Source organism: Myotis myotis, unplaced genomic scaffold (genome assembly GCF_014108235.1).
Source record: "Myotis myotis isolate mMyoMyo1 unplaced genomic scaffold, mMyoMyo1.p scaffold_m19_p_5, whole genome shotgun sequence".
NCBI classification, from domain to species: domain Eukaryota; kingdom Metazoa; phylum Chordata; class Mammalia; order Chiroptera; family Vespertilionidae; genus Myotis; species Myotis myotis.
The window spans coordinates 4,477,478-4,499,290 of NW_023416357.1; the positions used below are offsets into that span (position 1 = coordinate 4,477,478).

The window sequence follows — 21,813 nt, forward strand, 5'->3', positions numbered from 1 at the left end:
TACCACCCATCCTTTACGTCTGATGGAGCTCTGCCCTGCGTGAAGCCGTCCTGCCCTGAGGCCCCGTGAAGTCTCCCTTTGGAAGGCCAGGCCTGGAGGCTCCCTGTCAAAAGCGCACATCCTGGACTTGAATCCTCACGCTGCTGTCTGTCACCTCTGGCTCCAGGGAAAGCTCTGGCTCCAGTCAGTTCACCCCTACCCCTACCCCCACCTCCACCCCTACCCCAAGCCCCCAGGGCTTCCCCCAAAGGTTCCTCTCTCATCACCTCCCTTGGAGGGGTGTTTCCAGTCACCTGCTAGGGAAGAAATAGGACCTCCAAGCAGCAAAGCAAGACAGGGCTGGGCTGGGCGCCATGACTCGGGCTGCCCTGGTCCTGTCAGTCGGGGTTGGGTCGGGTCCAGCCTGGGGGTCTGGCCCTGTGTCTCTGAATGACTTCTTGGTTATCCAAGCGCAGGCCACCCAGGCTGGTGCCTCTCACCTTCCTCCTTGGAGGCGCGTCCTCGCCCTGCGGCTGCCTCTAGAGGTGGCAGGTTAAGAGCAGGCTTTGGGCTGCCAGCAGCGGCTCCTTTGAAGGGAGCACACCCAAAGCAAATCACACCTTGGCCTTACAGTTTGTCCCGAGGCATCGGTTTCTTGGGCACTTCCATTCCCGAGACCTCCCAAGGCCTGTGACTGCTATAGACACCAGGGTTGATGCAAGAGGCCTCCTGTTCCCTCTCTAAGCGCATTCTCTTTCCTGCCTGCCTCGCTGGCCATACCCCGCTTTTAGTCCTCAAACAAGCCAAGGCGTCTGTGCCCCAGGCCTTGGCTTTGCTCCTGCAACACCTTTGTCCTGGGTTTTGAGCCCATGGTCCTGCCCCTTCCATTCTGAGCTTGAGTCCTGCAGACTGTCCATCCCCCGCTCTGTCCTCTGTGGCTTCGTGTTGCTAATTCCATTTCTGATCTGTACTGGTGGCCGTTGATTTCTATTTTAGATGTTTGTCTGGTTCTGTCAGTCTCCCTGTGAGAAGGTGTCTCTCTGAGAGGTACCGCCCGCTGGGCTCCTGCTCTGCCCTCAGTACCTGGCATGCAGGCCCTCAGGGCATCCCTGCAGGCCGGGCAACAGCTCTCAGACCGCAATCCCTCCTGTTCCTAAAGGAAAGGACAGACACGCCTCATAAAAATCGGCTCCAGGTCCTGGTGTCCTGGGAATGCTCAGGGGGCCGTTCCAGGGGTCTTGGACATCCTGCCCGCACCGGGCAGCCCTGAAACTGCCGGTCTCTGCGTGCTTCGGGGCTCCCTGCGGCTGGAGGAAGTCCTTCCACTGGGGATGTTTACTGAAATAACACATTGCAGCTGAAAAGCCAAAGGCTGGAAAAGGAAGGGAGGGGAGCAGAGCCCAGCGCTGACCATGAAAAGGACCCTGTGAAGAAGGCCGGGGACAGCCAGCGTCCTGCAGGGCCCTGTCTGTGTGGGGGAGACGCTCACACTCCCGGCCCTGGTGGCAGGGGGCCCACCTGTGAGGGCATCCGGAGACCGGTGACAGCATGAGTGTTCTGTGCTCACACCTCCCAGTTCTGCCCCTTTCCCCCCAGAGTCATGACCTTGACTCTCCCAGCCTTCTGCCCAGTGGCCCTCACGTGCTCTCAGTATGCGGCCCGCTCACGGGCACTGGGTGAGATCGGTCCATTCCTGGACCCTCCCTGCCTAGGCCATTTGCTCTTTAAGCCTCATTTCTTACTGAGAGAAGGACAGTGTCCCTGCTAGCAGGGGCTCCGGCCCCGGGCTAACACAGGACCTGCCACAAACCTGTTGTCACCCCAGACTGGGAAAGGCCACCTACCCTGGAAGGCCAATTAGAATAGGGAGAGAAAGAAAGAATTTCTAGAATCCAGTGACTAACCAGGAGTGTCAGGTATAGCTGGACAAGTCATGTGACATCTCAGTTATGATCATCTCATTTATAAAGTGTCTCATGACAAATACGTGTGTGCATGTATACATGGACATATATATACACATGTGTAAATGTGCATCTACACACGTATGTATGTGTTTGCATAGGAAAACTGATGTGCACAAAATAGGAAATGCTCACACTAGCTCGGTGTGGTGAGAGTATAATGCTATTTTATGTTCTGCAGACTAGTATGGGTTTCCAAGTGTTACACGATGCAGACATAACTTACACAGAAAAAGACTTTAACGGGAAAGTCACTGCCAGCCCGCCGAGCGCAGGCAGATCTGAGACCCAGTGGGGCCGCGCTCTAAAGTCCTCTAAGCATCAGAGGCAGCACCTAAAGGAGCATCTGGGATTGGGGCAACTGGCAGGTCAGGCGATGCTGCTGGCTGGCAGTGGCAGAGTCTCCCAAAGTTCCCTCCAAACGACAGGAAGAGACCCTGCAGTGGTGACATCCGTAACAGTTTCAGGCAACAGAGCAAGAGGGCTGAAAATCAGTGTGTGTGTGAGTGAGTGTGTGTGTGTTTGTGAGAGAGAGAGAAAGAGAGAGCGTGTGTGTGTGTGTGTGTGTGTGTGTGTCTGGTAAGAGATAAATCACTTAGGGAGGAGTAGATGGACATGAAGGAAAGGTAGAAAGTGGGAAGAACCACAGAATCTATCTTCTGTTTCCTTCCCTCCTGTTCTTATACTTACTTCTTTATACAAATAAAATATAGTTTTAAACATCTATATTTTTTCTTATGGAATTTTAATTCACTATTTTAATCTCTAAGGGAATGAATAAAATCTATAATTTTATTTTTTTAAATAACAGGAAAATCTTCTAAAACAGGCAGTGGTCTTCCCAAGGCTGGGCCCCGCCACTGGTCTACAGGAAGCACGTGTCCAAAGCCCGTGTCCTTCTTCACCTAATTAGAAGCCGGCTGTTTCACTGGGGCCCCCCTTCATGTACTGCCCCCCCCCACTCTGGGAAGATGTCATTAACTCCACTGATATATCTGAACAAATTCCTCACTGTGGCCGTGAAAGAAAGGCAGCTCTTCGCACAGTCCTTTAACCTCGCTCTTCTAGGATAACCTCATCATTTTCCTGAAACTCTTCAGCCATGGAGAGGGCTCCACCTTCGCAAGACAGTGGAAGGGTCAAGAATAATGGCTAGTAGCCCAGGAGTCAGACAGACCCGGATGCAAACCCCAGCCCCACACTAACTAGCTGGGAGATGTCTGCCCTTCCTCAGTTTACTCACCTATAAACAGGAATAGAGGGATAGTATTAAAAATGGCCTCACAGTGCTACTGTGAGAATTAAATGCATGATATTTGTAGAGTATTTAACATAATATCATGCATCTGATAAATGACAACTTATTTTTCATTATTATTATTAATTAATTAATTAGTTTCCTCTCCACCTATTATTTGACTCAGCCTCTGTTTTGTTTCCTCGCTGTAAAATAAGATAATTCTGGGTGCATTTTCTAAGATAGTGGTGGTTCTTTAACGTGAGTGGGCATTAGAATCCCTTGGAGGGCTTGTGAAAACACAGATTGAGTTTCTGGTTCAATAGGTTTTGAGTGGAGCCCACACATCTGTCTTTGACACTCCCGCTCTGTCCTGCAGCCCTTAACTTCACTCAGCTTTGCTCACAGACGGCCTTACCTACAGGTATGAGTGACAGTGAAGCAAGAGCGGGTGGGGCATGGAATCAGCTCCGAAAGAGGGGAGCGATGTCTACGAAGATGAGGGTCAAGTCCTAGGAGGTCAGGGAAGGCAGTCATGAGCAAGCACCGCTCCGGGACTGTGCCGACAGATCCAGAACTGAGGCCGGTCGAGAGGGCAGACCTAGTGATGGGAACACGATGTTCTGTCCCAACAGAGGCTGCTCGGTAGAAAGATGCCAGAAGCCTGCAGATGGCCCGTGACCCTGACCCAGGAATGTTAAGATTGCGTCTTATTAGACTGTGTGTTATGAACAAGACTATAAATTATTCCACAAGTACACGAGATTTAACAGGATTTTAAAACGATTTAGCCTTACTGTTAGTATCAGAGAACTTGTCCTTCTGGAAAGACGTCAGAAGATATAATCTCCTGTTCCAACTCGGACAGGCTGGTCGTGGTTAGGGCTGCAGGTGCATTGCGAAATAGTCTAGGACTGCAGGCAGACCGAGCGGACGGAGTGCTGTGGTGGATTAGTGATGGCTGCCCAGGCACCAGGAGCCAAAGCAGTAATGCAGTTGAGTAAATGACTCTAATGCTGGTTAGAATATACTAGTAAGTGGGTACTTTTATATGTTGCTTTAGAACTATAAATTGCCTTTTTGGGAATACTTGGAAATATTTCCAGTAATTCATTTATAGAAACCTAATATAAGGTAATATTTTAAGATGTGGGCAAAATTTACAGCACAAGACTAATAATCATAAAGAGTTTTACTGTGACAAAATTTTGGAAAAAACACTAAATGTCTAAACTAGGGAAATTGGATCTAACAGAGGAGTTTTAAGCAATCCTTAAAATTATTTCAAAATAGCTTTTAATAACTGGGGAAAATGTTACAACATAAGTTTTGCAGAAAAATTTTGCACATCTTAATTGTGTGCTTCATTATATATTATAGCGCATTATATTTGTATTAATATAGTATTAATTAAATTATTCTGTCATGCTTATATGTCATATTATAGAAGATAAATAAAATACCCACAAATAGTGGTTATGTTGGTGATGTGATTATGAAAATTTTTTACTTTCTTCATTACATTATTCTATATTTTCTCAGTAAAAATAATATGTATTAATTATTTTTTAATTACAAAATTTAAATACAATTTGATTACAACTGTTAAATAAAATTTTTTCAAGCAAGCTAATTGTAGAAAAGAGTCCTAGCCTGGCCAGCATGACTCAGGGGTTGAATATCAACCTGTGAACCAGGAGGTCATGGTTCCATTCCCGGTGAAGGCACATGCTGCGTGGCGGACTTGCTCCCCAGTGTGGGCCGTGCAAGAGGCAGCAGACCAATGATTCTCTCTCATCATGGATGTTTCTATCTCTCTCTCCCTCTTCCTTCCTCCCTGAAATCAATAAAAATATATATTTATTTTTTTAAAAAAATAAGAGTCCTGAGCATGGTAGCCAGAACACAAGCTCTAGAGCTCAGGAGCTGGGAGCTCCTACGACCCCCACCCTGCCCCACACCCTAGTATGAAACGTTCATCATCCAGTTTGCAGATGAGAAACGGAAGCAGGAAGGAAGAGGAGGAGGAAAATAGTCCGTTGCCCCAGGTTGGCCATTTAGTGGGAGCTCAAAGCTGCCTGGCTCCACCGCCCAGGCCTCCCCGTGACCACAGCTACAGTGGACACAGAGAGACCTGATCACCAATGAAATCCCAGAGCCTTCCCGTGAACCTGGATTCCCAGAGAATTCCCCCCTGAAGGGGTGAGGGGAGGTGGGTGAGACGGAGCCACGTGGGGGTTGGTAAAGGCCTCTCCCCGGCTGGCACGTGCTCTCACCCCGGCCCCTGTTCATCGTCTGAGCCAGACCCTGAGTGGGGTACCCCTGCTGTCTCCCACCCCGGGGGCTGTGCTGGACCTTCTGCTACTCAGGCCTAAAGCAGGGACATCTCCGACCAGCGGGCCTCTGCTCCCCTCTCCCCCACGCCAACAGCCTGCTTCCCAACAGACTGTCCCCAGAGCCAGGCATGCGGATTAAAGGCCCTTTGATTCTCTTAACCTGACTGCTCCTGGGGTCCCAGGAGGAATGAGGGCAAAGGGCCTGAGCCCTGCAGAGCGGAGGAGGAGAGGAGGGGCTCTCCTCTCAGGGGGGCAGGCCCTGCTTCGGTGGGGAGAGGCCTGGGTCACAGACGTGCCCGTGGATGCGCAGGGCAGACCTGCAGGGCAGCTGCCTGCCCCCAGCGCGTCCCCACGAGCACCTGCCACGATGGCGATGGGGAGACAGTCCTCAGAGCCCCCATGCTGCTGCTGAGCCCCGGGGAGAGGCGCTCACGGCCAAGGCGGGGCTCCCGAGCCGCTGTGAGCAGGGCTGAGCCCGCAGAGCTTTGTGAGGGTGCAGAGGGGGCACTTCATGAAAAGGGGCCCCTTTCTGTGTAAATCCAGCAGCGACTCCTCAGAAGTGCAGCCAGGGCGGGCGTGCTGGCAGGGAGGACCTGGCACTGTTATTAGCACAGCGCTCAGCGGGGAGCCTTCCTTCTGAGGGGCCTGGGCTCGGGTACGTGAAACAAAGAGCTCCTCTGTCCGCGGAAAGCACGGGGCTTCCAACATGGCCCGCTCGCGGGACGGGAAGAGCCTCCTTAAAGACCCGAGTCAGCACAGCAGCGAGCTGTCTGTCTCCTGGAGCCAGCAGTGCGCACCGCGTGTGTTTAAAGACACACACACGTGCCCCATAAACACACTTACTACATAAGCACACTCTCTACATATGAACACAGACACACAAACATGCATCCATACACATAAACACACTCTCTACATATACATACACACATTGGCACACACAAACACACATCCATACCCATAAATACACACCACACATGCACACACTCTACATATAAATACACACACAGACACACAAACACACACACAATACACATAAACACACACCACCTCTTGGGCTGAATTTAGTTAAAACATGAGGTCCTGAACTTAGAAGAACAGCCCACTGTATTTGACATCACTCAGATATATGTGGATTCTTTTTAACTAAGCCCCCCATTTCAAGAGAAGCATGTGTATGAGAGAGAGAGAGAGAGAGAGAGAGAGAGAGAGAGAGAGCGAGAGAGCGCTGCCTGGAGAAAGAGGCCCTCTAACCTTGCTACAACAGCGGACTCTCACCTCTCTCCCTTCCCACAATTAGGGATCTGGGTCCAGACTCAGTTTCTGGTTGGCCACTTCTTTCCCTGGATGCTCCGACTCCAGGTGACAGACCAGACACACCCACACTCGTGACCTGGTCACAATGCCTGCAGCTGGCCCCTCTCCTTGGCCTGCCCATGACCATCCTCTCCCTGTGTCTTCACCTGGCTTCCCTCCCTCTGTGCAGGTCTGTGTCCACATTTCCTCTCCCTTTACAGACACCAGTCATATTGGCTTGGGGCCCACCCTGCCGACCTCGTTTTAATATGCGTGCCTCGTTAAAGATGCCATCTATAGGTTCACTCACAGTCTGAGCGACTGTGGGTTAGGACTTCGACATATGAGTTTGGGGGCAACACAACTCAATCCCTAACAGGCCGCATTCCTCGAAGGCTGGATAGCCCGTAGAAGCGATGTTGGGAAAAGTAGCACCCTGGGTGCCTGAACCAGTCTGTGGCGTACCCCAGGCAGGCCTTCTCTAACCTTCCCCATCGCGTCAAATCCCCGGCCACACACTCCTCCAGCACTTGTCACAATGCCCATACTTACTTTCAAAAGAAATTTTGTTTCAGTTCTCTTCCCAGTAGATTATGAGACCATGACAGTCCCACTTGGCATGTTCAGAGCTGTGCCCCTGAGTGTCTGGCCCACGGAAAGCACCAAATCATTTATGCCTGCAGGAAGGTCAACCAATGACACACAAACCAATGGAAACCAAATTCCCAAAGGGCCTAGTCCTTGGCTTATGGGCCCAGAAAGTCCCCTGGGGACCCGCTTCTCTGCCTTTGGAGAAGATTTAGAGCCTAAAGTGCTCTGATAATTTCCTCAAATATTCAATTTCAAAATAACCAGTAAACTTCCTTCCCCATAAAGAAACAATCTTATGGTATTTATGAGACTCCCAGCTGCTGCACAGAAGCGGGACAGCGTGGGGGTGGAGCGTCTGTTTCCCCAAAAGGGCACTGACCCAGCGGTGGGACCAGCCACAGCTACCAGGAAGTGCTGCCAGGAGCACACATCCGCTGAGGACGCGTGGAGCGTTCAGCCCCTAGCCCGGGTGTGGTGGGTGTCCCCTCCCCCTGCAGGACCTGCCACGAACACACATCACCATCTCGTTCAATGGACAAACATTTACCAAACAACCAACTATGCACCCGACACTGGGCTTGTACTTAGGATACAAAGATGAGTCCACTGCTGGAAACAGAATAAAGGTTCAACAGGAGAACCACTACTGAAGCTGTGAGTCATTAATTTTCCACTCACACATTCATTCATTCATTCATTCATTCACCAGGTGTGGCAGGCTCTGCCCTAGATGGTGGGGATGCAGCAGAGAACAAAAGAGAGGAAGCATTTGCCTTTAGGAAGCTTATGTTCCAGTTGGGGCTCAATAGATAATCCTATATAATAAAAGCCTAATATGCTAAGTGTCTGGTCATCCGGTCGTCCATTCAACCAAGCAAAGCATAATATGCTAATGATATGCTAAGGTCACTCAACCGCTCGCTATGATGTGCACTGACCACCAGGGGGCAGACGTTCCAACTGGTAGGTTAGCTTGCTGCTGGGGTCCGGCTGATCGGGACTGAGCAAGACGGGCTGGACACGCCCTGGAGCCCTCCTGCAGCCCTCCCTGGCTGGCCAACTTCCCACATCCCTCCCTGGCCCTGATCCTGCATTGGCGGGGTCCCTCAGCCTGGTCTGTGCACTCTCACAATCCAGGACCCCTCGGGGGATATCGGAGAACCAGTTTTGGTCCAATCCCGCAGGCCAGGCCAAAGGACCCTACTGGTGCATGAATTCACTTCTAGTAAGATAATAAACAAATAGACAAAATCACATCAGATGGTGACAAGTGGTGGTGGGGGCAGGGGAGGGAACAAAGCAGGATAAATGGTTTACAAAGTGACCGAGGGAAAGCCGTCTTAGAGAATGGCCAACGAAGGCTCTCTGTTCAGGTGATTTGAGCCTGAGTGGTGTGAGAGAGTGAGCCAGGAAGGAACCTGGAGAGGAGATTCCAGGGAGGGAACAGGGGGACAGTGAGTACAAGGCCTTGAGGGAGTCACATGGAGGAGCACCTTGGAGGCAGGGAAGGAGGGGAAGGATAGGGGGGAAGGGAGTAGGCAACTAGGGGCCACGTCCATCAAAGTGCAGAGTATGCCTGGGAAAGGGATGCTCATTAGTCCTCCCCGGGCAGTCCACACAGAGGAGGGGCCCTCGCAGGAGGCCCCCGAGGATGCCAGGGAATCCGTTCCCCCCGCCCACTGGAGGTTGCAGACCATGTGTGCTGCAGGCTCAGACGCCGCCCCGGTGTGCAGTGTGGCGCAGCTGCCAGCCTGGCCTTCTGGCCTCCCTGACCGCTCACCTTCCGAGGCAGCTGCTCTTCTTTATTCACCTAGAGAGCACATCTGCCCTTCCCACCTGAGGGCAGCCTCAGGCCTGCTCTACATGGTAGCCTGGCGGATATCCTGTTCACCACTGCCTCCCGTCGCCTAGCACAGCACCTGGCACAGGTGAGAGCTTGTTGAGTAAATGAATGCCACTTGCTTGCTCTTATGGATCTATCCCTCTGTCCATCCATCCTTCCACCCACCCATCCATCCACTTCTTTTTTCCAAAATAAGAATTTGCAGCAGCCATTTTCAGCTGCAGCCTCAGGCCACAAGTCCCAAACATTGCCATATTCGTCTCTTATTTCTCCTCAACAGCAAGGCATCACTGTAGACACTGCATTTCTTCAGGAAAGTGTGGGTATTCTCATGGGTTAAACTGGCTCCAGGTAGGTAAAATGTAAGTATATACTGACACCCACATAGGTTAAATATAAGCATATACAGTAGCTACCAAACGACAACCAATGAGCTACCTATGCATCGTAGATAGTGAATTCAGCACTTGGAAGCTCAACATTTCGGAGGTCCTATGCTGGCCAGGAACTTGGCCCGCCCTTGGAGACACGCCTGTGAATGAGCAGACATGATTCTTGTCCTGTGGAGCTTTCTGCCCAGAGCGGGACACAGACGTTCATAATAAGGCCCGTGGCAGGGGGAGTAGCTGCGTAAGAGTCACTGGAGAGGCCTCTTGCAGGCCGAGGGGCAGTCGCGAAGGTTTTCCAAAGGCAGCCACACGGGAGTCCCCCAGAGAAGCCAGTGGAGCTCTGGGAGAGAATGGGTTTCAGGCAGAAGGAACCTAAGTGCAAGGGCGAGAGGAAATGAACAGTCTTTCCTCTGAGGGATCACAACTCGATCAGCATGGCACAGGCTGTGCCTGGAGTGATAAGAGATGAAACTGGAGAAACAGGCAGGAGTCACACCAAGAAGGCGTTCCTACAGCTTATTAAACACCGGGGCCTCGTCCTGCGGCCGGCTGACAGGCGTCTGGCATGGGAAAGATACGATCTGATTTGTGGTCTGGAAATAGTTCTCTGGCTTCTAATGGGGGAGGTCAAGGGAGGGGAGACCAATTAGAGGATTTTGCAATAATGCAAGTGAAAGGTTATGAGGCTGAGGCAAGCAAAGCACTGGGAAAGGCAGACAGTTTAGAAACTATGCAGAAGGCAGAAATGACAGGACTTGGTAATGTGGGTCAATGGCAGACATGGACAAAAGAAGAAAACCCACACCAGGGCTTTGCTTGCCACACGGAGCTTTGAAGCTAGAGGTTGAGTTATTTATTTTTTTAAGGGCAATATCACTGTCCGGTTAGGGCTACTGGTGGCTCCAAGCATGAGCAGACCAGGTCCAAATGACAGATCAGACCCCACCTTAGGTCTCTGTGGGCAACAGGAGGAAGCCAGAAGGTTGGTCACAACAGGATAAACCAGCCCTGGCCGGGTAGCTCAGTTGGTTAGAGCATCGTCCCGATATGCCAAGGCTGTAGGTTCGATTCCTCATACAAGAATCAACCAATGAATGCATAAATAAGTGCACCAACAAATCGTTGTTTCTCTCTCTCCAGCTCTCAAAATAAATAAATAAAATAAAAACTTTTTTGAAAACAATAGGAGCCCAGCCGGCGTGGCTCAGTGGTTGAGCATCAACCTATGAACCAGGAGGTCGTGGTTCAACTCCCGGTCAGGGCACATGCCTGGATTGTGGGCTCCATCCCCAGTGTGGGACGTGCAGGAGGCAGCTGACCAATGATTCGCTCTCATCACTGATGTGTCTATCTCTCTCACCCCCTTCCTTCCTCTCTAAAATCAATAAAAATATATTTAAAAAATAAAATAGGGTAAGTCTCTTCCTGTCTCCACCCAAGGCACATGGAAGCACTGAATGACCAAGGACAAAGCAAGGAGCTACTGCTCATCAAGATGCCTTGTCCATCTCCCTGCAGAGTCATGGGCGGTGCAACAGATCAGATAACTAACAGCTCAGGTAACATGACTGCAGACTTGGGATTTCCTGTCCTACCAGAGAACCATCCTTTACCTGAAACTGACCCTTTGCTCAGATTGATCCAAATCCCCTTCCCCGCCTGGCATCACTCCCCAGTGTTCTCGGCCCTTCCAAAACTCTACGTGCCCTCTGGGCAGCCCTGGCCGCTGACCACATGTGCTCAGCACAGAGCAGCTGGAGGAGGTAGGCTGAGCAGATGCGATGCCTCCTAGGAAGCTGCTTCCTACTTGAGGATGGAAACCTTGCACCTGAAATGACCAAGGAACAAAGGCAGGGACTGCCGAGTGCTGAGGAAATGCACAGGAAGGAGTCACTGTGGCCAGGTCCAGGGAAGGAATAAAGGCCCTGCCGGATAAGTGAGCATCTCCGGGCTACAGAGCAAGTGTGCTGAGCTGCCTGGTGCTCTGAGTTCCTACAGTCTTGGTCTTGGGCTTTACAAAGCAAACACCACCATTCTATCCTCCCATCTGCCCACACATTAAATAGCACCCCCCCCCCCCCCCGCCAGTTCCTTCCAACAGTCTTTTTTGTAAACGCTTGAAGCACTTACCCAACCTCCCACCAGTTACGAAAGCAGGTAATCAAAAACCATACACCACCCTAATAAAAGTAAAAATAAAGAGTGCCTAGCACCGATTACAATGTTAACTGCCTCATAGCAAAGTGTGCATCATTGTAGAGTGGCTATAACCATAAGACAATTAGGCAATCAAGAAATTCAAGGCAGTCTCAGGCAAGTTGTATCAAGGAAGTTTGCTGTGAACCAAGGAAAACTAATAGTGCATTTTAGACTCAATATGGAGTGTGGTGGTCATTTCAAATTTTCAGCTAACTGGATTGCCATGAAACCATAACAAAACTACAAACAATCCCCCATCCTGTATCAGATTAGTGATCTGATATGCTAATTAACTTTAATGAGCTATTGTTAATGTAAGTATAATATTTAACATTGCTCATCTTTAATGCCTGTGCATGCCATTTAAAAGGCAACTCAAACACTTCCAGATGACTTATATAAGAAACCCACTCACGGCTTTGATTTCTTGCAATATGGTAGACTAGCTATTCTAAAAAAAACTCTCCCCATATTAAGCCCCTACCAATGCTTAAAGCATAAAAAGGTAGGGGGAGGGGGGGAGGGATGGTTCAGAAGACAAAAATAGAAAAATGAAAAATAAATTCAGAGAGAAAAGCAGAAGATGCAGAGTGATCATGACCTTTTTATATACCAACTGGCTAGGCTGCAGTCCCCAGTTATTCAGCCCAACACCGATCTGGGTGGTGCTGTGAAGACATTCCGTAGGGGTAACCAAAGCCCATCACCGGCTGACCTCGGCTAGAGAAGCTCTTGATCATCGGCTGGGCCTGATTCAATCAGCTGAAGGGCCTTTAGAGCAGAGCTGAGGCTTCCAGAAGATACTCAGCCGCGTCCGCCCAGGCCTGCGAGGTGCAGCCTGTGCTTCCTGAACGGCCGCCCACGGGTTTCGGATTTGCCTGGCCAGCCCCCCGTCATGGGAAGAATCTCCTGCAATAAATCTCTTAATACACATGTCCTCCTGGTCCTGCTCCTCCGGCTAAAGGCAGATTGAGGGCTGAGGCTAGCTGCTGGTTGGGGCATCTGCTGCTCCCTACTTTGCTCTGGAGAAAAGAGGCAAGTGAGGACCCACAGAGGTAGAAAGTCAGGTTAGGCACTAAGTGAAATAGAAAACAAAGAAACAAGGAAGCAAACCTGAACTTGGCTCTCCAGGTCCAGGGAAGAAGACAATTCATGGAGAATCTATAGCCACAAGCCACAGATTTGGGGCCCAACTTCACAACGGGATACACGGAGCTTCAACATGACGCCCGGGGAAATACCGCTTCATATCTACCAGACTGGCAAAGTGAGAGTATCAAGGCGTGGGCAGGATATGGAATCGTGGAAACCCTGGTTCGCTGCTTTGGAACAGCAACTCTGGGAAGCAATTTTGCATCATCTGGTAAAGCCACAGACGCACATAGCCTTCGCGACATTGACTTCATTCCATTGCTATGTACATACCTTTGACTTCCCAGTGAAACTCTGCTCTAACACACACACACACACACACACACACACACACACACACACACACACACAGGGTCGAACATAATGAATGGATACTAGCCCCAAACTGCAAGCAATTCAGATCCATTCATAGGAGCCGGGATAAAGGGACAGAGACACAATGGAGTACGACAACAAAGAAAGTGAACACATTACAGCTACACATCTGGCACAAACATAATGTGGAATAACAAAAAGTAAAAAAAAAAAAAAAATCTAATTCAGGCATTAAGACTCCATCGCTCTTCACAGCCGGACCGTATATTATAAAGATAAGGCCAGGGCTGGGTCCCTGCTTACCCACGTCCTGTATCCGGGGTGACAGCTCTCCCGACCAAGAACATAACCTATCCCAGCTTTACCCACACAACCTAGGAGAGTACCAGACGTACAGAAAATACCCAATAGATAGTCGTTGAATAGATGAATGCATTTTAAACACAGAAATACATGCCAGGAACCTGACCCTGTGTTTCTAGCCTAGAGTCTTGATGCATGAAACCCCAAACTCTGATCTGACCTGCCTGAACCCCCTTTGGCCACAGCTGACCCTGCTGCTATTGTCACCTGACCTATCTGACTAGTGTTAACTCTTCTTCCCTCACTTCCTACAACCAAGTTCCCCCAGACACTTCCATTTAAAAGTCACGCAAGCCCTAGTGTGATACATTCTTGCCGAAAAAGCTATGATTAAATGAAGTTTTGAAATTTGCTCTAGATTTCATTCAGACAGGCTGTATTTTCCCATCATTTAACATAGAGTCCAGAAAGTTGAAGAAAACAAGAACTTTGGCAAGAGTTGGCAAACATGAGGTTCAGAAGATGAACAGAACAAGCATACAAGTTAAGAAATGTTAGTTCAAACTGATCAAATCGATAACAAAATAGCATCACCATAAAATCCTGAGGGGAAAAAAAGAACTAGGTTATATTGATAAAATAATTATGGTAGAATTCCTGGGTACCCTTCTATGTGGGAAATAAATATAACTGAAGGGACATATTTTAGGGGAAAGTAATGGATATATTTTCTCTCCTAAAGTACTTGAATATTTTTAAAATACATATTTTTTCAACACCACGGGTGTTCCTGCTTTGAACATTACAAAGACAGAACGCTTTACACAAGGTGATCTTTCTTGATCTAATCACAGTAATTTAATCTCCAACACCAACTGACCTAAGAACGAGGTATACTTGGATGTTGGCTAATGACATGGCTACAGTCAGTTAATGCCATTATCCCTGCAGGTACCGTGGTGGACGAACACTGCAGTTACCTGGTACAGCCAGACTAAGTTCATTTCAATTTATGAAGTTTTTAAAATTCCGAATGTCACATATACCTTAAGAATGTTCACAGCACATTAGATTATTCTTGAATCTCTTGCTATCATTCCAGCATTTAATCCCACTGATCACTTTAGGAAGGGAGATGGTAAGAGCAGGGTTGAGGCTTCCAGAGCAGCTAGCAAACCCACCATTCCTTTTTCCTTCTGTCTGTTACATATACTGGAGGCTCGTATTTTCTGGTTTCATCTACTTGGCTATGAATCATTCATCGTTTCATTTCAATTATTTTTTGAATTTCTACTTTGCACCTAACATTATGTTATGTTACATACTATTTGGGGAGGGAGTTCCTACTCACATGGGGCTTTCAAGATTGTTGCTCAAACAAAGTTTATATTCAAAGAAAGAGTTAAAGAATAAATGTGAAGGAATATAAAGCCCAAGATCTAATAGGACCTTGACTTCTGAGCTTGACTATATTCTGAACACCAACTACCTTGAAGCTTTTGAAAAATTCACTCCCTTCTCTGAACCATACGTGCTTCTTTGGAGAAAAAAGGAGGACACTCTCAAAGGTCCTTCCAAGAGAGCTGTTCAAGTGGACAAGCTTCTTTTAGAAGCTGTGTAGGGAGAGATCCGTAACGCAAAGATTTGTTCCAAGATGGGACTACTCAAAGAAGGCTTCATAGAAGTGGAAGTGGTACGTCTTAAGGTTGGCCTAACAGGGGTGGGCAAACTTTTTGACTCGAGGGCCACAATGGGTTCTTAAACTGGACCGGAGGGCTGGAACAAAAGCATGGATGGAGTATTTGTGTGAACTAATATAAGTTCAAAGTAAACATCATTACATAAAAGGGTACGGTCTTTCTTTTTTTTTAGTTTTATTCATTTCAAACGGGCGGGATCCCGTGGGCCGTAGTTTGCCCACGGCTGGCCTAGAAGGACAATAATGAAAAAGGGCATGGCGGGCATTGTAACTGTGGTGCTGTATGAGACCTAACGGGAGCATGACATTTGTAAATCCTGTTCTTTTCCTATCCACTCTCTGTCTTTATGACTAAACACATGCTCTTCTCCATTCGTTATTAATCAACTCTACCTCAACATGAAGTTATGAGGCAGAGATGGTGTTCAAGGTGGGTGGATGAGGAATAGCATAACTGATTTCACAGAGCAATTATCTAGCCAAATCCACTCACTGCCCTAGTAACTCTCTCTGCCAAATTGATTACCTAGAGATCTAAGAAATATTGAATCGCACACACAAAGTGTTATCTATCATCCAATGTAGGACAGAAATTGGGTCATTATCCAGGTGATTGGATCGGTGATAAACTGAGACCTAAAAATTCCCATTGAGACTCAGTTATCTGGATTGGTTCCTTTATCCGTCAAATTAGCCAGACAATACATCTCTTTTCTTCTCTTGATACTTGCTAGAAGGATATTTAGACAGGAAATTATCTAATTTAGGACAAAGTTGCAGTATCCTACTAAAGTTGAGGAATTCAAGCAGCTGTATATTTTTGTGTACAGAAAATATCACAGACTCAAAAGTTTCTGTTGCTTACATACTCTGCTAAAATTACAGAAGAAACTCCTAAGAAGGTCGACATCTCTCATAGGGTAGGGTGATGTCTGTAGAGAAGTCCCCTGTTCTTTCAATTTCCTTTCATTTTTCCCACTGACAAAGGTCAAGTTCTGAGTCCCATTAAATCCTATTATAATCCACCTTCCCTGATTCCTTCATCATCTACCTATTTTCCTTTTGATGTCTATGGTTTTCAAATTCTTAAGACATAAAGAATATTTATTAACTGTCTCCCTAGCCCATTATTTTTTAATTTACGAATAAAGGATGAACTATACAATATTAAAGAAAATGTCCCAATTTCCAATGGTGCTTTATGTATAAACTATTATCTCCCACACATTAAAGAGGAAATAGCCTGGATCAGTTTATCTCTGAAAGCTCCCTGAAACGGTTTAGTACAAGGCCATTCCAGGGGCTTAGGGGCGGGGACCAACCTCAGTGAGCTAGAAACAAATGCACCTGAAAGAAGCTTAGCTAATTTCATCGTCTGATAATGTGTTGATATTTTTTCAGTTTCTCTTCACACATCGCCAGCATCATCACACACTTAAATCTGCGTTCCATATGCAGATATGACAAGCTGTCTGATACGATTCCACGCTAATGTATGACAACATTGCTGATACTGAAATGCATTTTCCTTTAATTAATCTTCCTCTAAGGGGTTCAGAAAAGTGTTTGGTTTTTTTTTAAACCAATTCACCACTATGAATATCATAGGAGTGTTCACTAATGTGGCAAGGATGTAGGAACTGCCCCTTCCCTTCCCATTAAGAACATGAAGGGACTTACAGGGAACTGAAATGGCTAATACCTACAAGGATGCATACGTCTTGCCAACAGAATGGGAAGGAAATAACAGATTTAAATAAGAACCGGTCATGTTGGAATAAAACAGTAACAGAACAAAACAAACTCCTCAGCCCAGTGAGGAGATTTCAGTCACAATACCCTGTAATCCGCAGGCGGGCTCCTTCCTCCGCCTCCTGTAGACGATGTGTGGGTGGTACTCGCCCTCGGCCTGGGGGTGCTCTTTGACAGGCTCAATGAAAAAGTCTCCATGTGGTAGATGGAAAAATCCAGTCTGTAAATATATGCAGTAGAAAGTCTTATTTGAATCCATTCTTTATCTACGCAAAGAAAATTAGCAAAGTGAAAATGGCACAGGTCATGGTGACCCCTAAAACTCGTAAGACTGATGCTTTCATAGCTGCTCTTGAATCTCCCAGAAGAGCTACACAGAAGTAACGTAATGAAAGGTCTTCATAGTCATAATTAAATGTTTAGGGGTCACGGATCCCTTTGAGACTCTATTGAAAAAAGTGAGCATATACACATCTACCCAAAATGTAGTATACAATTTTGCAGGTTCATGAACCCCTCCCCCCCAAAACTCACAGCTGAATATCTATAAATTTAAATAAAGTGCTTCCCAGCTGCCTTATTATGGAGTTGCTACCTGTTCTCCATAGTCCACTGACCTGACAGCTTTATGGAACATCTACTGACCTGGGTGTGGGCAGCCAGCTACATGTTCACACAACTGCTTGACTTGAAGTTTTTAATCCTTTCTGTTTTCAAGAAAACAAAGAACTGTAACACGAAGTCTCTGATTGGAGACTGGGCTTCCCGGTGTCTCCAGTGGAAAGCCCTCTGTCAGTCTCGAGGGAAAGGGACATTCTCATTTCACATACATGGGTTTCGCGACGTGCCGGTCAATGAGTAGCTCTTTTTGGAGGCCAGGTCTGGAAGTGGCGTAGCCTACAACTCTCTTTTCTCTTTAGGAACATTTCTCAGTGCCTGTTTGAGCTGCTTAGGAAATGCCTTTCCTGATGGCCTCCTAGGATGGACTTGAGTCTCAGCATCTGAATTCTGTACCAATGAACAGGGCTTTCCCTAGACAACCTGCTCGAGGTGATCAGAAACTCAGACTCGGGAATTAAAATGGGTTCAAATCCCAGCTCCTCCACTTATTAACCATGTGACCTTGGGCAAGTGACTGGCTCAGTTTCAGATTCTCAGTTGGTAGATGGAGATTAATCGAGGGTTGCTGCAAAGCTCTTAGAAAAGGGCCTGGTTCATAGTCTCATCTATCATAGGCTCTTTCCAGATCTCAGAGTTTATATCATTTCACTGTATTAGGCTCTCCAGAGTCAACATAGCCGTTCAATCAATTTCAATTTTGCCAAAATAAACCTGGGGACATTGGGGGACCAGGGACACTGTGAAAGGCTCCCAAAGCCCACGGCCCTCTCCCCCCACCCAGCGCCTCAGCAGGTCGGGGCACTCTGCTCTGCAGTGGACTGTGAAGACAGCTGAGCAGCCCAGTCAGGAGAGGACCGGGCTCCGTGAAAGGAGGCTGCTCTCTACTGCACACCTGCCCTTGGTGTCTTTCCTAAATGTTTGCTTCATGCACCGGTAATAAAACCAGATCTTCATACAAATTTCCACGACTGACTTCCTATTTTGCTTATTGACCTTAAAATATCACTAATAACAAGGAGAATAGGGAAAAAGGAACACTTTACTGGGAGTCATCACAATAGCTATAGGTCCTTGACTTGGTGGCCCCACCTGCAAAAGAGGGGTGATGCCTACTACCTCATAGGGCTGTTGGAGGATCAAGTGAGCTGAAGCTTGTACCAGCTGCCTTAAAGTGCAGGGTGGTAATGATTTAACTACCAACTCTAATGGTGGTTCTAACTGACTTCAAATTTGCTGACATTTCTTGGGAGACATTTCTTCTCAGTATCATCCTCCAAAGACAAACCACGGGGACAGGAAGAACTGACAAGACCTGGATTACAACAAAACAGCTGGAAACAGACTCGTGCAGTGCTGAGATGTGGTTCGATTTCCACTCCCACACAAAGACCAGGGACACGTGCAGGAAGCGTGCCTATTGCTAATGAAGTTCATTTGTTCCACAGAAGCAAAGTCTAAGTCAAGAACTCCTTAGGGACGGCTGGTTTGGGGTCCCTTTGTGACACTGCTTTCACCAAACACTGATGTCCGTGACAAAAATAAATCACCAACAAGGATTTATGGGCATTTTTTCGACCTCCAATTTTGGACCCAGGTGGTGCAGAAGGAACAGATGGGACTCCAGTTGAGAACATTATAACTACTTTAGAGCAACATGAGTGAGAACGCCTGAAAGCCAGACAAGCATTTCCCCAAAGACTTACTTCCGTTTGCATTCCTCCACCAACCTCATCAGCCTAAATATTTCTCCAAAGGGAGGTGGAGACCTAGGAGAGCTGGGTGGCTCACCAGCTGGAGGGAAGCAATACACCTGCTCACGTGCAAGTAGGGCTGTTGGCCCCAGGACCCCACAGAGAAGGGACCAGGCAGGAGAGGAATGAAGAGACCTCCACTGGCTTGGGGGACAGTGAGGCGGGAAGATTTCCCATCTGAGCTCTGCACCTCCTCTCTCCCTCCCAGCATATAAACACAGAGCGTTGTGCACCGGGTACGGGTGGCCGTGGTTTATTGGTCTCTCTCCTTTAACCAGAATGTCCTGTGATGTTGGAGATGTTATATATCTGCACTGTCCAATTCAACAGCCACTAGAGCATCTGAGATGTGCCCAATGCAACAGATGAACTGAAGCTTTAATTTCATCTAATTTTAAGTATTCACATAAATGTAAACAGCCACGGGAGGTTAATGGCTACCATATGGAACTGCATATTTCTGGAGACTGGCTGACCAGTGAAGGAGTGAGAGCCATGAGCATGGTCCTCATACGGCGATGAGTGCTGTAATTAGGGCAGCACTGGAGAGAAAAGCAAACTGCCGGAACGTCACAGTTCACTGTAACCGTTTGGTTTTCGTGATTGAGACGACCAGGAGCCAGCTTGCACTCAGACTTGAGAGAATTGAAAGAGGCAAAAGTAGGTATAAAAGATGTACCATCTGCCAAAGTTCAGTGAGTCATCAGGAGCTAGTGTGGCAGGACAAGGGCTGTGTGAGGGGCTGCCATTGCCTGAGGCCAGAAAGGAAGGAACATGGATGCCCGCACAGGGGCCGGGGACTGGGGCTGTGATCATAAGGAATTGGAGAATTGGAAGCCAGGCTCCACTTCTAGAGGGAGTTGTCTCCAGGAGATCATGGAATATCAGCCTGCACGTCCTCACACCTCCCTGATGCCTGCAGGGGAGCCTGCCACAGCCCTGATATACACAAGACCACATCCCACTTGCTGGCTGGCAGCTCAGAGTCCAAGTAGTAGGATAAATATCACTTCATTGAGAATGGATGAAAGGGATTTCAAAAAAATTATAAGATCAAAATGTAATGACAAGGCTAAAACATTATAAGGTTTAATAGAAATAGCTGAGCTGTGTGATCTTGGTCACATTAGTTAATACATGGAGCCCTCCTTTTCTCATCTGAAAAATGGGGCAAAAATCTATCTTAATTTGCAGGGTTATAAGTATCAGAGACACTCCTTGCAAAATGCCTGGCAGAAGGCTTGCCAGACGCTGGGTACTCAGTAAATGCACAGTGTATTTTATCACAGCACCATCCACAGGGAACGCAATATACAGTGGTGACCGTGAGCATGTACTCTCCAGTCCAACCACTTGGCTTCATCTCTTAGCTGCAGGCAACTCCTCTGGGCCTCAGTTTCCCTATCTGCAAAATAGGAAGAGCGCTAGTCACTTGATAACTAACTTATTAAAAGTTGTCAGGTGTATGAAGTGAGTCAGTGTGAAGTGTTTGCATGAGTGCCAGCACAAAGTGAGTGCCTCATAGATGGTAGCTGTTAGCTATTATGGAAGTCTAAGGAACGTTCCCACAGATGCCTAACGAGATGGTTCATTTTCTGCATCAACTTGATGGAACATGGGGTGTCAGGTTAATTATTTCTGGTTGTGTCTGTGAGGGCCTTTCCAGGTGGCATTAGCATTGGACTTGGTGGACCCAGTAAAGTAAACTGCCTTCCCCAAAGTGGATGGGCATCATCCAATCCGCTGAGGGCCAGATGTTCTCTCAGACTGGGGTTTACGTCATCAGCGACCCTGGTTCTTGGGCCTTCAGACTTATCACTGGCTTTCCTGGTTCTCTAATTCACAGCAGATTGTGGGACTTCTCAGCCCCATAATCATGTGAGGCAATTCTTCAAAGTAAATATGCATGTGTATAAATGTATACACACGCACACACACCCTAACTAGGGGAGGCTCCGTGGTGATGGGCTATACACCCACTTGTCTGGAAAAACCTGAGAGGAGACAGAATGAATAGATTTATTCCTGCTTTTTTGATACTCAGAGTTAGAAGTGATGGTGGAGGCTTTCTAATCCAACCTCTGACACACCAAGTCATCTCCTCCTGGGAGGTTATTTTTCACAGTAAAGCTCAGGTAACAAATCAAGCTTAACTCCCAAACTGGGATTTCCTCAATAAAATCTTCAATAAACGTCATGTCCAAGTCTCTAGGTCAGCCGTGGATGCTAAGTCCTGGCCTCCTCTTCTCCCATGGGAACCACACAGAGCCAGGTGGCTCTCCTCTGGGAAAGAGCCTGCCTTTGGAGACAAGCCGAGTTCAACACTCAACGCTAGCAGTAGCGGTAGCAAGCCCTGTGGCTCTGTACAGTCGTTGATCTCTCTGAA

The 21,813-nt window shown here is 47.8% G+C and overlaps 1 protein-coding gene across 1 annotated transcript in view; it reads right to left on the reverse strand.

Annotated features, from left to right (window-relative positions):
- The window catches only part of ADAMTS12 (ADAM metallopeptidase with thrombospondin type 1 motif 12), a 187,325-nt gene that overhangs the window by 111,890 nt on the left and 53,622 nt on the right, over positions 1-21,813 (reverse strand). The window contains exon 3 of the mRNA XM_036310807.1: positions 17,143-17,275. Within this exon, the coding sequence (XP_036166700.1) occupies positions 17,143-17,275 (133 nt within the window). The remainder of the gene's footprint in view (positions 1-17,142; positions 17,276-21,813) is intronic.